A 14,096-nucleotide genomic window follows, 5' to 3' on the forward strand; every position below is an offset into this window, starting at 1 on the left:
GCAAGCGCAAGAATCTTCTTCGACATGACCAAGCGCTCTACTTCCTTCGAGGACCCCACGGCTGACGTCCCCATGGTGGAAGTCAAGCGCCAAGCCAAACTCCAGTGGAATGTGCAGCCGTCCGACTACTCCAAACTCTGCTCCAACCCCATCCGCAAAATCGTGGACAACATCAAGAAACCCGCCACGTCAAACAAGACCCTGATCCCGCTGTCGCTCGGTAGGCGTTGCTCTACTACTGGTTACTTGTATTATGCGTTCTAACTTTCGCTTTGGTTTTTCGTAGGCGACCCGACGGTGTTCGGTAACCTGCACTGCCCCGATGTCCTAGTGAACGCCATCGTCCGTAACACCCGGTACGCTACTCTGCGCGAAGTTAAGCTCCCAATCAACGAGATGCTGACATTTACCTTTACCATTTCTTTCATCGTTGCTGACTACAGGTCCATGCAGCACAATGGCTATATCCACTCTGCTGGTTCCGAGGCTGCCCGCGCAGCAATTGCTCAGCACTACGGTAATGTGAGGGCGCCTCTGACGATGGACGACATCGTCATCGCCAGCGGCTGCTCGGGTGCTATCGAGATTGCTCTGCGAGGTCTGTTGAACCCTGGTGACAACATCTTGCTCCCCAAGCCTGGCTTCCCACTGTACCAAGCACTATGCGAAGCGCACAAGATCGAGTGCAGATTCTACAACCTGAAGGTCAGCGGCCAAACAACATGCCGGAGCTTAACTTTTTTAGTTTGTTGTACTAACCACTTGAGTTATCGTTTGTGTGTAGCCGGAAAACAACTGGGAGGTCGACCTCGAGCACATGCAGTCGCTCGTGGATGACAACACCAAGGCCATCCTGGTGAATAACCCTTCCAACCCCTGCGGCAGCGTGTACTCTAAGGTAGACAATTGTCTTGTTATATCAAGCGATTCAAACGGGTTCCACTCACCGATATTTTTCCGCTGTCGTGCAGCCTCATCTCGAGAAAATCCTTGCCTTGGCAGACGAGAACAAGATCCCCATCATCGCGGTATGGACAAACTCTCTGTTGTGTTTGTTTCATATACGGACTCTAATGATTTTGTGTTTTCAGGATGAAATCTACGGCGATATGGTGTTCGGGAGCAACGTGTTCTTCCCCATGGCAACTCTGACGAAGACGGTGCCCGTGGTGGCTGTGGGTGGATTGGCCAAGCAGTTCCTGATCCCCGGCTGGAGAGTGGGCTGGGTCATGGTACACGACCGCAACAACGTCCTGAAGGATGTGCGGACTGCCTACTTCAAGCTTTCGCAAAACATCCTCGGAGCGAGCTCGCTCGTGCAGGTAATTGCCTCTCTCTCTCATTTCGTTATCATACTTAGAAATGAGACTAATCGTTGTTTGAATTTTTGTAGAGTGCAATCCCTGACCTGCTGACTCCAGTTCCTGGAAGTGCTGAGGCGCAGTCGCTGGTGGACTTCAAGAAGCGCTACTTCGCAACTCTGGAGGACAATGCCAAGTTCACCATCGACACCCTGACGAAGATTTCGGGCCTCGAAGTCGTGGTTCCTCAGGGCGCCATGTACGCTATGGTACGTAAAAATCGGAGCTGTGTGCAACATCTGCCAGTACGCTAAGTTCCGCTCGACTTGCAGGTGAAAGTCAACACGGACGTGATGACGAAGATCAAGGACGACTTTGACCTCACTCAGAAGCTGCTGGACGAAGAGTCTGTGTTCGTGCTACCGGGACAGTGCTTCGGAATGACCAACTATTTCCGTATCGTTTTCTCGGCGCCGCATGACGTGCTGGCGGATGCCTACACTCGCCTTGCCAACTTTTGCCATCGCCACCAGTGAGCAAGACCAAAAGTTCAAGCGAACAGCGGCGAAAACTAAGTTTAAATGTTTCTAGTGAATAACACTTTGAAGTAATTGCCCAGCAACGAACATTGACAACTCGAGCAACAGTATTTCAAATTTCTTGAACTTATCACAGAGAATATCACTCTAAAAATCCATTTCTATTTTCCTTGGACGAATGGAAACATGACTCCTTTACATCATATATCGGTCAAGATGCATTCGAATGCCGTCAGCCACACGTCACCTTCTAAAGATTTGTATCCACATCACCATCTTTCTAAACAAGGAGGCGATGGAAGTGAAGCGTCCCCACCGTGAAGACATCTCCAATACATCCCATCCCAGCAATGAGGCTGGTCTCTATACGCACTTCTGCGTCGTGAACGAAAATGTATTCGAGCTGATCCTGAGCTACCTCAGCAACCAGGCGCGCGCCAAGCTGCAAGCGAGCACGGGTGACAGTTACCCAGACTGCGAGCCTCGTCTAGCAACCTACTGCTGTGGCTGTCAGAACGACAACCCAATCATGCTCGGCAACTTGTGTCGAGAGTGTGAATCCAAGTGCGACAACTACAGTCCGCTCATCCACAAAGAGGTAGCGACGGCAGTGTACGGCTTAAAGGTTCGGGAATTGGCAAACTGCCACGGGCACCACCGCCTCAACGAAACGCTGTATAGTCGGGTCGATCTGGACAACTACATGATACGGGCCTACGGGTCAAAGATTGAGTGGCTTCGGGAAATTGCACGGCGAGATTTGGTGGAGAGGACGATCGAATCCATTCAGCGGCGGGGACAACATGAACGATATATTTTTATGGAGTCGTTAGCGCCTGGATTCGAAGTGTACGCCTCGTTAGTTGATTTGGAGGAAACCGACAGAAGTATTTTGTGGCAGTGCAGTCAACGGTTTTTGGCTCTGACCAACGCGCTTCATGTACGTCGTCTGGAGCTGCGGATGGACTGCGAGCTTTGCGAACGATATATCACTGCTGGGTGTGGAGATATTTCGGCGGTAGTGGACTCAACGGAGGAAATGCAGTTCCTTGTCACCTCTACAGATTATTCTCAACGGTGTCGACGGATGATAGAGGACAATCAACGATACACAACCGTGCAGGAATGTCGGGAACAGGCGAAGCAGGAATTGTGCACCGCGTATCTAGATAATCACAGGGGTCTCAAGCTTCCACAAAGATGGAAACGCTGTCGAGAGCGCTTTGAAGATGTTAAGCGGGCCGGAAGTAACCCGCTGAACGAGGTGCACTACATATATGGATCGAGATAGGTGTAATAGTGTCTGGGGTCTCCCCTGTAAGCAATGCCAATAGTATCGACGGCTTCGATGCTTTCACCCGCGATGTGTTTTGTGGTTAACGTTGTGTATGGCTGGCACTACACGTAGAGGTAGAACGTTAAAGCCATGACGGAGGGTGGTCTTAGTGTTTTATTTCAGCGAGCCACATGGACAACGTTGTATTCTATTCAGACCTGCTTCATAGCAGCGCTTAGGCTCTGGTTTCTCCGTTGGTGTAGGTACATTGTGCCGGTGCCCGCTTAATCCTCTTTACTAAGAAATTGCGCTTCTCCGGTGCCAAGACTAAGAAAAAATATGCAAGTGGCGTTAGCCTTAACGCGCGCCTGAAACGAGAACTCTTGACCGATTCGATAGTGCCGGCAAGTGCTAGACCTGTAAAAATGCCACATCTGCATTAACTTGTATGAAGGATTGGTTAAAGGAGAAGCATACACACTTTAGGTTTGGTGTTCAGTCATTACTATCTGCTAGCTACCGAATTTCTCTTCCAAAGTAGATATAGCGCGTTTCGTGTTGTACCGTTAGTTGGACACCGGACGATCACACCTCCTCGAAGCGTGACTGGCATTTCTCCTATTTGAGTGGAAGTGCGAGTCCTTTGGTGTTTCTCCAAACCCTTACGGCACAATTCCGTTGCAGCCTCATCCGAATATTGCCTGGCTCGCCGTCCCAAAGACAACTTTTCTTCATCGATTGCATGAGGGAATTGTTTCGTATTGTCTTCAAGGCGTTGGGCATAATCTGTATAGCGGCAGAGAAAGTCAAGCTCTTCGGCATTTTCGACGACACACTCGATAGTTCCAACACCATGGGCAATGAAAGCATGGCTTGACGGCTAGTTGAAGACCGCGCTCTTTGAGCACCGCTGTCACCGCTGCAAATCGTTTGCTGCTCTGCCCCAAAACGGTGTTGCTGTTCCGGTTAAATCCACTTGGCGTCATGTACGAATCGAACTCCGGCGCTAGCGACGCAAAAAAGTATTTTCTGTTTTTGCGTGCCTGTTGTCGCGACGCAATGGCTCTTCTCAGCGCTCCATTTAGCTGAACAATCTTTCTTAACCACCCACACGTTTTCTGCATGAGATTTTCCAAGTCCACTAGCGCATACTATTGACTTGATGTGCCATCCTCTGTAGCCACTGGCGTTAGTGTCGACAAATCTTGTACCCCGTAGGCCATCCTCGCTATCGCCGCCGTAGTACCATTGTATTCCATACAGTGTTGGGGTCGTAGCTCTCGCGCGTGGCGGATTCACACTCGCGACGGAGGCTGTAAAAGATAAGAGAGTTGTCGTTCTCGCAGGAATAGCACAACTTCGTTAATGCCGACTCGCAATCAGGATAGCAGTCGCCGGTGATGCCCTGCGATTTAGTAATAGTCTGGTTGCTCAAGAAGCAGAGGTAAGCTTGAAGATCTATCTTCTTGTCGATGATGAAAGAATTTTTTTTTCGTACGAAAGATCTTTTACCGATTTTCTGTCAATGACATTGAAAGCGACTGCTCGGCTTTTCATCGATAAGCTGAGCGCTTTTGGCGATGTACCACGGGGTCTCAGTATATGGACGTATGCGGTACTGATAATCGCGAAATACAAAGTGCTTGTCGAAGATTACTGTGGATAAATGTTTGGACGACAAAAGCACATCATGCAGATGCATGTCAGTACACTGTAGCGTAAGCACGTAAGTAATACGCCACATGTGTATAGTGATCCACTTCAACAATATTAAATACATGTACGTGCTTCCTAGTACACTGCGTATTATAGCGTGCCAACGCCCTATCAGTCAAGACATTTTGCAACGCTAATAGGACAACGCAGCAAACTGAGTCGGTGCTGTAATACCATAAACGCAGGTTTAACATCCATCGGTATTGCTCGTGTCTGCAAATATACTTACTGTATGGCTACGTTCTACTTGTACGCCATAACCAGGTCAATGCTTTTGAAGTCCAGGTACCGGTACAGTACAGAAAGATAGATACGGCAACCAGCGGTTTACGTGGGTAACACGTACGACGAAGAGCGATTATCTTGACACAATCAAGGCGTCAACATCGTTCTCAGGTCTCAGCTGACAGCCGCAAACGTGTTGGAAATCGGTGCGATGACGCTCGCATCACCAGCAAATGAATGGATATACGGCGGCGCCTTCTTGACACCCGTGAACAACTTTCATGTGCAGGTCTCGGTTGGTGCTATCATTTTGGAAGCACCCGCACCGAACCCACTCTCCTGCTGAGCCTCAACACGATTCATTACCGATGCGTCTGCACGTATATGCTGCTCTGGTACTGGTTACCACACTCATTTCAAGCGCCAACGCGACCATGATCAACACAGACCCGAGACACGTTCAGTCTCTGAGAGACAACTCCAGCAACGACAACATTGCCAAACCCTCACAAGGAACGAAGTCGGTTTCTGGTGCAAGACTGAACAAAATGTTGGCGCGCGTTCAAGTCCCTTCGATCACAATGGAGAACGAGATGTGGAACAGGATACTAACCCATACGTTCAAGCAGCTTTACGCAAAAGATATTCACCCGTCGCGCGTTTCCAAGTTCCTTTCAGCTATAGCGTCTCGAGAAGTAAAACACGACATCGCTCAGCAATACAAAACTTGGTATCATGTACAACTGACAAAGAGGGTGTATTAAATAACTGAAAAACCAAATCCGTTTTCCAGCGTATTTTTTTTTAAATAAATAGCACGAAAAATTGCCTTTACTTCGAAGTACGTTTGGTAAACACAACATGCACTGTACACGGTTGGATAATGGGAACTGGAACGCTCGCTGTCTTAAATACAGATTGGGATAGCCACGACCTTTATCTACGCAGCTTCACTATCGTCCTTACGCTCAACCAATTGAGGTCCCTTTTCCACGTCAATAACTTGTTCCTGCTCCTCACTTTGTGGCTGCTGCGCCGCGGAATCCACGTCGTCCAGCTGCTCATCCTCAGCCGCCGGCATTTCATCATCGACTTCGGTCCGCATGACTTTATGCTCAGGCTCCTTCGGAGCGTGCGCGCGGCGGATCTCCTTCACCTTATTCGCCAGCGCTTGCACACGGCGCAAGAAGCCCAGGTCCTCCCGAAGTGCCGTCGTGTCCACATGCTGTATGAACCACACATGACAAGAAAAAGAAGATTACTGCAAGTCCACCAACCACCTTCCGCTCCCTCACGCACCTCCTCCTCCAGCGACTTCAGCAGCTCCTTGTACTCCTCCACGTCCACTTCTTCCCTGTCTTTCTCCTTTTGGCTTGCTTCTCCCCCCTCCTCCTCCGGTGCCGGCGGGGGGAGGTTCTCCAGCAGCCCCTCGATCTGCTCGAACATCTGCTGGTGCTCGAGCGCCACGTACTCGTTGAACGAGCGCTTCCTCAGGTGCTTCTCGATGGCCTGCTGCACCTTCTCCACGTCCTTCACGTGTACGAAGCCGTGGCCCCACGGGTACACGACCGTGCAGAAGCCGTCCTCGCCCCTGTAGCCGCGCAGGTACCCGGCGCCCGCGGGCGTGGCCACCAGGTCGTCCAGGCGCATGCCGCCCACCACGTGCTCCTTCCTCAGCACGAAGCCGTGCACGGGCTCTGCGATCCAGCGCCGCAAGCAGTCGGCCACCTTCTCCTTGAGTTGCAGCGCGAGCAGCGGCCGCTCCTGCTCCTCGGACGCCTGCAACTTAAGCAGCAGCGGGCGCAGCGTCTCCTCCAATTGGCGCTTGAGTTGCGGCGCCAGAGGCATCTTGAGCGCCTGCGCCACCGTGGCGCGCAGCTTGTCGCTCTTGCAGCTGGGCACGAGCGCCGCCGCCTGCAGCAGGTGCAGGCAGCGCGCGTCCTGCTGCTCGTACGCGTGGCTCACGGGCCGCAGCAGCGGCAGCAGCAGGCTGGAGCGCGTGGGCACGGAGAACACCAGCGTGTTGGCGTCGCGCGCCTTGCGGAAGCGGGCCTCGCGCGTCGAGAAGACCGGCAGCGCCGGCTCCGCGCTCGTGCTCGTGCTCGTGACGACCTGCGTGCTGCTGAACATCTTGCGAAATGAGTGGGTATAGTGAGGGCGAGACAAAAGGGGGCACTTGAATGGGATAGTCAGAAGAGTGACATACTTAAACTACGGCTATCTCGGATGCGGAATGGGACCAATCAAGCTCTTTGTTGCAACTTGCGGCTCGGAACGGGACGAGTTAGGGACGACACCCTTCTGGGACGTCGGGATACACAAAATACGCGATAGAAAGATGCCCTGCTTACACCTGCGGTGCGTCGCATGTCATGCATCGACCCGCCAGCCAGAAACCTCAGTGTCAGCTGCAGGGCGTTATCACAGGCGACCCAGCCAAGCGTAAGGCGATCGCAGCAGCAATGGGGCGAGCGAGGCCTCTAGTCGCACAAAAGCAGAGGCTGCCATGCGATAACATGCATCAACTCGACTGTCAGCCAGCAGAAGGTTGAGCTCTCGGTCCCACTTGAGCTTCCTGCGCACCGTCTGTGGTGGTCGGGGCTGTGGCAGCAACGTCAGCAGCAGCAAACCCACCGACATGGCCTCTTCCTCTTCTTCTGATTAAACGCAATGCGGCGTCTGGCAGCCAGTGGCTGAACATCGTCTTTAGGGCCGTTCTTAACGGAGCGGGTGTGCGGTAGGCTCGGTAGGCCCGGGTAGGCTGCGCACCGGCTCTGTACAGCAGTCGGGACTACCTCGAGGGAATTTTCGATCACGGATCGGTAGGCTCCCTACGCCCACCACGAGGGGGGGGGGGGGGGGGGTGCGCTGTCCGTGGTAGGCTGCCCAGATTCAGACTCTCCATCCAAATGGAACGCCCTCGAGGGTTGCTGCGCACCATTGTCCAGCCCAGCGCGAGCTCCTCTGACTTGCTCTCGGGTCCCAGCACTGACGACGTGTCTACTTCCGACACCCAGGACACGACCATCGCATGCACCTTCCGTCCTCTCGCTCAAGCAGACGAGTTGTCTGGCTGTAGTGGCGGCAGTCATTCTCCCCGCCTAGCGCAGTATGCGAGCAGCGAATCCACGCTCCCCCCACCAGCGCGACACGAGTATCACCAGGCAGAGGAGGAGAAGTGTGAGGATATCGTCGAAAGCAGTAAACGCGCTGATGCCCTGCTCGCTGGCCATGATTTTGTTCGCGCGTCGGCTTCCGCTGATGCTGCTTCTCTATACCCTGAACTGGACTCTATCACTCTCGGCGACGTTGAAGTCATTATGGAGGAACTCACATCTAGCGAGCGTGCAGGTGATGATCAGTACACGGAGCAGCACACGGAGCAAGTGCAGAACGAGAAAAAAATATTCCTGTACATCAAAGACCTACCCGGGTCGTCGTTTAAGTACAAGCAACTACGATTTTTGTGCAGGAAGCTAGGTGTCCATGGCTACAAGAACAAGACCAAAGCAGCTATGGTCGACTTGATCATTCAGAGGAAGATTAACGAGACTTCTTACGATGCGTTGTTTGAGAAGAAGAAGAAAGCTCGAAGTGATCCACCCCTGAAGCAGAAGCAATGCCCTTTTAGACTTTTGAACGTTTTGTTTTCTGACGAATTTGCTGGACGTTTAGCCAGTCTTGGTGATACGCGCTCGCGAGCGGATCTGGATGCGAGCATGCCTCCAGAAGTTGTGTTTTGGCGTGACGTCGAAGTTGCATTTAAGGACAGTGATAACGCAGCCTACGGGAGACTAGCATTTCAAGATATGCACCTAGAGTTGGAGGAACTGGACCTGAATCCTGCTATTATTGTGGACCATTGTGCGGAGAAGCTGCAGCAGATATGGAAGAATCTGCTAAAGGACTACAGTCTGCCATGCATAAACTTCAAATACAACTTCAAATACAGCTTCGCGACTACACTTTGCAAACTCGGCTGCTGTCCTCTCGATCTCTTCGTGTGTTCTCGGAAGCTTGATGGCCAGAGCAGCATCTACCTGCAGATCTGGGCGCAGCAACTCCAACAGATGATCAAAAGAACCTTCATCCATCCGATAATTCCTCTCAAACGAGCTTCGCCGCCGTAGGACTGCTACGTGGTCGCTCCAAATGATCCGCTGCTGACAGAAATAATCTTCTCTAATGGCAAGCGCCTGCGTCGCTGCAGCGACACACACGACAATGTCATTCATCTCTTCATCACTGGACGAACTGCTCCATTCCTCGTCGTCCGTATCGACTAGCTGAGGGAGCATACGTAGTATCTGCCACAGGGGGTTCGGGGCGTTTTGTGAATGAGACAATTTCTCGGACACAGGTACAGTCTGGTACAGCGGCCTACCGCCCTACACTTCGTCATTCTTAACGACGACGCGCAGAGTGGTACTCTCTACGCACACCGCACACCCAGCCTACCGCTCCGTTAAGAACAGCCCTTAGCACACGGACGGCTCTTGCGAGGAGATACTGTACTGTATCCAGGTTGACCCTACAGAAGGCACTGCCTTACGCAGGGCAGCAACAAGGAGAAAGGCCATTTTCATGTTGTTTATGTAAGAAAAAAAGAATACTCTGTCAACATGAAAACGGATTTGGTTTTTCAGTTATTCAATCCACCCTCTTTGTCAGTTGTACATGATACCAAGTTTTGTATTGCTGAGCGATGTCGTGTTTTACTTCTGGAGACGCGATGGCTGAAAGGAACTTGGAAACGCGCGACGGGTGAATATCTTTTGCGTAAAGCTGCTTGAACGTATGGGTTAGTATCCTGTTCCACATCTCGTTCTCCATTGTGATCGGAGGGACTTGAACGCGCGCCAACATTTTGTTCAGTCTTGCACCAGAAACCGACTTCGTTCTTTGTGAAGGTTTGGCAATGTTGTCGTTGCTGGAGTTGTCTCTCAGAGACTGAACGTGTCTCGGGTCTGTGTTGATCATGGTCGCGTTGGCGCTTGAAATGAGGAAAGTGGTAACCAAGACCAGAGCAGCATATATAACCAGTACCAGAGCAGCATATACGTGCAGACGCATCGGTAATGAATCGTGTTGAGGCTCAGCAGGAGAGTGGGTTCGGCGCGGGTGCTTCCAAAATGATAGCACCAACTGAGACCTGCACGTGAAAGTTGTTCACGGGTGTAAAGAAGGCGCCGCCGTATATCCATTCATTTGCTGGTGATGCGAGCGTTACCGCACCGATTTCCGATGATTGCGCAGAACGATGCTGGTTCAATCACGATCCATAATCATTGATTATTGTGTCAAGAATAATCGCTCTTCGTCGTGCGTGTTATACACTGCTGGTTGCCGTACAGTATCTGTCTTTCTGTATCTGGACATCATACATATGTAAGCATTGACCTATTAATATAACATTATAATATATTATACGGCGTTTAGAACGTATCCGAATGTCATAAGTATGTTAGCAGACACGAGCAATACAGTACCAAATCGCTGTAACACCTGCGTTTAGGGTATTATCGTACCGATTCTGAATCGGCGATTCACATGAACATGTATAATACATCTAATAATAGTTTGCTGCGTCGTCCTAGCGTTGCAAAAGGTCTTGACCGATAGAGTCGGCAAGCTGTAATACGCAGTGTACTAGGAAACACGTTTTTTTAAGAAGGCAGTTTTTACGACCATCGGACCGCGAGCCTGTGTTGCTTCGTGTTGTAAACCGAGGATCAAAATATGCAAAGCTATCAATAAAAAACGAACCTAGACACGCCCTCAAGTCTACGACTTCGTGCACCCGAAGGACGTGGAGAAGGTGCAGCAGGCCATTGAGAAGAAGCACCTGAGGAAGCGCTCGTTCAACGAGTACGTGGCGCTCGAGCACCAGCAGATGTTCGAGCAGATCGAGGGGCTGCTGGAGAACCTCCCCCCGCCGGCGCCGGAGGAGGAGGGGGGAGAAGCAAGCCAAAAGGAGAAAGACAGGGAAGAAGTGGACGTGGAGGAGTACAAGGAGCTGCTGAAGTCGCTGGAGGAGGAGGTGCGTGAGGGAGCGGAGAGCGGAAGGTGGTTGGTGGACTTGCAGTAATCTTCTTTTTCTTGTCATGTGTGGTTCATACAGCATGTGGACACGACGGCACTTCGGGAAGACCTGGGCTTCTTGCGCCGCGTGCAGGCGCTGGCGAATAAGGTGAAGGAGATCCGCCGCGCGCACGCTCCGAAGGAGCCTGAGCATAAAGTCATGCGGGCCGAAGTCGATGATGGCTCGAAGCCCATGATAAATATAAATATTATTTTCGGGTCCCCTGTCTTAAATACACATAGGGATAGCCACGACCTTCATCTACGTAGCTTCACTATCGTCCTTACGCTCAATCAATTGAGGTTCCTTTTCCACGTCAATAACTTGTTCCTGCTCCTCACTTTGTGGCTGCTGCGGCGCGGAATCCACGTCGTCATATTAGCGGGGCTCTGACAGCCAACCGCTGCCAACCCCTTTCATAGATGATAAACAGTTTTTAGCAGATTTAGGAGGAAGATCAATTTACAAACAATACAGTTCTCATTTTACCATAAACTACCTATTTGGTGTTTTATTTGATTTATATTATACTTGTGGACTCAAGTATAATTAATTCAAATTATTAATAAACTCCTACGCTTCCTCATGCACGTAGCGCGACGTGTAAGCTAAGTAGTGAGCCAAAGTAGGCCCACTACAGTCGCCCTTGTAATCTATACGTTATCGCAGTTCAGGCCTCGCCATTTTGGCGCCCCTCCTTAAGATATCGACGAAAACACACGCAACTATCCATTCGCTGTCACTCTCAGCATCACTTCCGAGTCCGACGCCAGCATCTGGAGCAGAGCTGTCGTTGCTGTCGCCCCATAACTCCGAGAGCAGTCTCTTGATGGACAGCTGGGATACCGATGTGTCGACAAAGGTAGTACAGATGGTGGTGACAATGAAAATCCGTCTAGTCGTCAAAAGACATCGACACCAAAGTCTGCTGCTAATGGTCGACAGCAACGGAAAACATGCGGACAAAGCGAGCAAACATGTTAAACGAATTCGTGCAGATGCAGCAGGCCGAGCTTAGCCAGAGGCACAACGAGCATGAGTTTGAGCGAGCTGAGCGTGACAAAAAGCGCAAAGAATGTCTGGAATTAGTAGTCACTCTACCAGTTCGTTTACAGAAGGCAGCACGGCGCCGATTTCATCCGCCGTGTGCTGAGATCGTTAAGCACACGAAGCTCAAGTAGTAGAGGGAAAGAAGATCGACCTCATGCTGCACGTGACATTTTCTTCTTTGTTCTTGGCTGGAAAATGCGCACTTCATGTTAAACTGCGAAGAGGTGTCGTTCTAATATCCTTAACGTGTCGAAAGCAAATATGGCGCTTATGGTTGTAGTTTACTGGATAGCATAGTAGTACAACGGTTCCTGTGGACATGCTAGACAATGCCTCTGACATCACCTCGTGACCAGCGATAGATTGTACCCATAACTGCAACTTGAAGCTTGCCCCACGGTGTGTGCGCTCCCAACGAACTGAATCTCATAACACCAAGCACATGGACAGGGACATGGCAGCGTCCGTCAGCGAGGTGAAGTCGAAGCCTCGGAAGTGCTATGTCTGCGGATCGGAGAAGCATCTCAAGGCGACATGCCCCGGTTGGAACAATGTCAGCGGAAAGAGACGCGCGGACTACACATTAATTGTGTTAGACACAGCCCTGGTTGCGGCAGACTACTGTGACAGCAAGGACTATTGGATCTTTGACTCTGCATCCAGCCGACACCGCGTAAATGATGAGCGTCTGCTGGAAAAAACACGAGAGTGCTCGCATATGAGTCTCGGAGCTGGCGGTGGAGAGGAGGTTATTAAGAAGCATGGAAGTGTTTTGCTTCAAGTCGACCTTGTGGGCCAAAAGGAAATAGTACGACTCAAGAATGTTCAATTTGCACCAAAGTTGGCAAGAAAACTAATTAGTTACGGTTACTGGAGGCAAACGGGTATGCGTTGTCGTATCGAAGCGGCAGCACACAGAGACAGGGGAGATGCTGTGCTCAGCGTGGACCGGAAGAACAGCGTGCTTGTTGTTTGGGTAACAGCAGTGCCGGCCCGCAGTCGTCGTTATGGACCGCTCGATGCTGATGACAAAGAGGTATCAACTATGCAAGAGGGTTCGCTCATGCATTTTCATACGAGACTTGGTCATTTGGCATTTGATGCCATCGAACGCATGGCTCGCGAGGTCAGTTCGGGAATCAAGTTGACCGATAAGATGCGAGAGAGTTATTTGACGTTCGCGCACGAGAAGCAGTCGAAGAATAACCCAAGCAAGAAAGACACGGGGGTAAACGCACCAATTGATACAATTAGTGTTGGCATCTGCTCTGACCTGCAAGGACCTGTTACATCTCGTTATCGCTGCGGAAACCGATACATGCTCAACTTTGTCGATCACCGCAGCAACTACTGCCGCGTCTTCCTGGCACGCACGAAGGACATAGCAGCAGAAAAATTCACGATGTTCCTGAATTCTTCGAGAAGAAGCTCAACTATCGCATTCATGTACTTCGCACAGACGGCGGTGGCGAATACCGCGTGCTGGACCCGTTCTATGGCGACGCTGGTGTTCGCAGGCAGATCTCGGAGGCCAGCAACCAAGCCAGTAATGGCAAGGCCGAACGCATGCATCGAGCAATTTTGAACATGTTGAGGTGCATGGTGTTTGAGTCTTAAGTTGCCGCTCAAATTTTGGGGCGATGCTGTCCAGTATGCTACATTTGTGCTCAACATGTAACGGGGTTACACGTACAAGTGGCTGCAAGCCACTTGTAAATTTAACAGATAGGTTATCTGTTAAACGTTTTGGATACTTCCTCACATTGGTGTAAGACACACCGATGGATACATTGAAGTGGACCACCACAGTGAGTGGTCCACACATACCCAAAGATCCTATTGGTAGAAAGCAGCATCTTTCTACCAATCAGAGACATGCATATTAGCGGGGCTCTGACAGCCAGCCG

The 14,096-nt window shown here is 51.0% G+C and overlaps 3 protein-coding genes across 3 annotated transcripts; 2 read left to right on the plus strand and 1 right to left on the minus strand.

The window, feature by feature from the left end:
* Window positions 1-24: 24 nt before the first annotated feature.
* IUM83_19176 (Tyrosine aminotransferase) lies at window positions 25-1,837 on the plus strand (the record flags this gene model as incomplete). The annotated part of the gene is made up of 8 exons (XM_067944214.1): window positions 25-220; window positions 287-356; window positions 444-705; window positions 785-898; window positions 972-1,028; window positions 1,092-1,322; window positions 1,394-1,570; window positions 1,634-1,837. 8 exons carry the CDS (start codon window positions 25-27, stop codon window positions 1,835-1,837), a joined length of 1,311 nt encoding a protein of 436 aa, XP_067785957.1.
* A 4,160-nt stretch (window positions 1,838-5,997) lies between these two features.
* On the minus strand, window positions 5,998-7,187 carry IUM83_19177 (uncharacterized protein; the record flags this gene model as incomplete). Its single annotated transcript, XM_067944215.1, has 2 exons — window positions 5,998-6,282; window positions 6,357-7,187. 2 exons carry the CDS (start codon window positions 7,185-7,187, stop codon window positions 5,998-6,000), a joined length of 1,116 nt encoding a protein of 371 aa, XP_067785958.1.
* A 779-nt stretch (window positions 7,188-7,966) lies between these two features.
* IUM83_19178 (uncharacterized protein) lies at window positions 7,967-11,387 on the plus strand (the record flags this gene model as incomplete). Its single annotated transcript, XM_067944216.1, has 4 exons — window positions 7,967-8,911; window positions 10,828-11,097; window positions 11,179-11,310; window positions 11,382-11,387. 4 exons carry the CDS (start codon window positions 7,967-7,969, stop codon window positions 11,385-11,387), a joined length of 1,353 nt encoding a protein of 450 aa, XP_067785953.1.
* Between the last annotated feature and the right edge of the window lie 2,709 nt (window positions 11,388-14,096).

Source organism: Phytophthora cinnamomi, assembly GCF_018691715.1.
Source record: "Phytophthora cinnamomi strain GKB4 chromosome Unknown Contig72, whole genome shotgun sequence".
Classification (NCBI taxonomy): Eukaryota; Oomycota; class Peronosporomycetes; order Peronosporales; family Peronosporaceae; genus Phytophthora; species Phytophthora cinnamomi.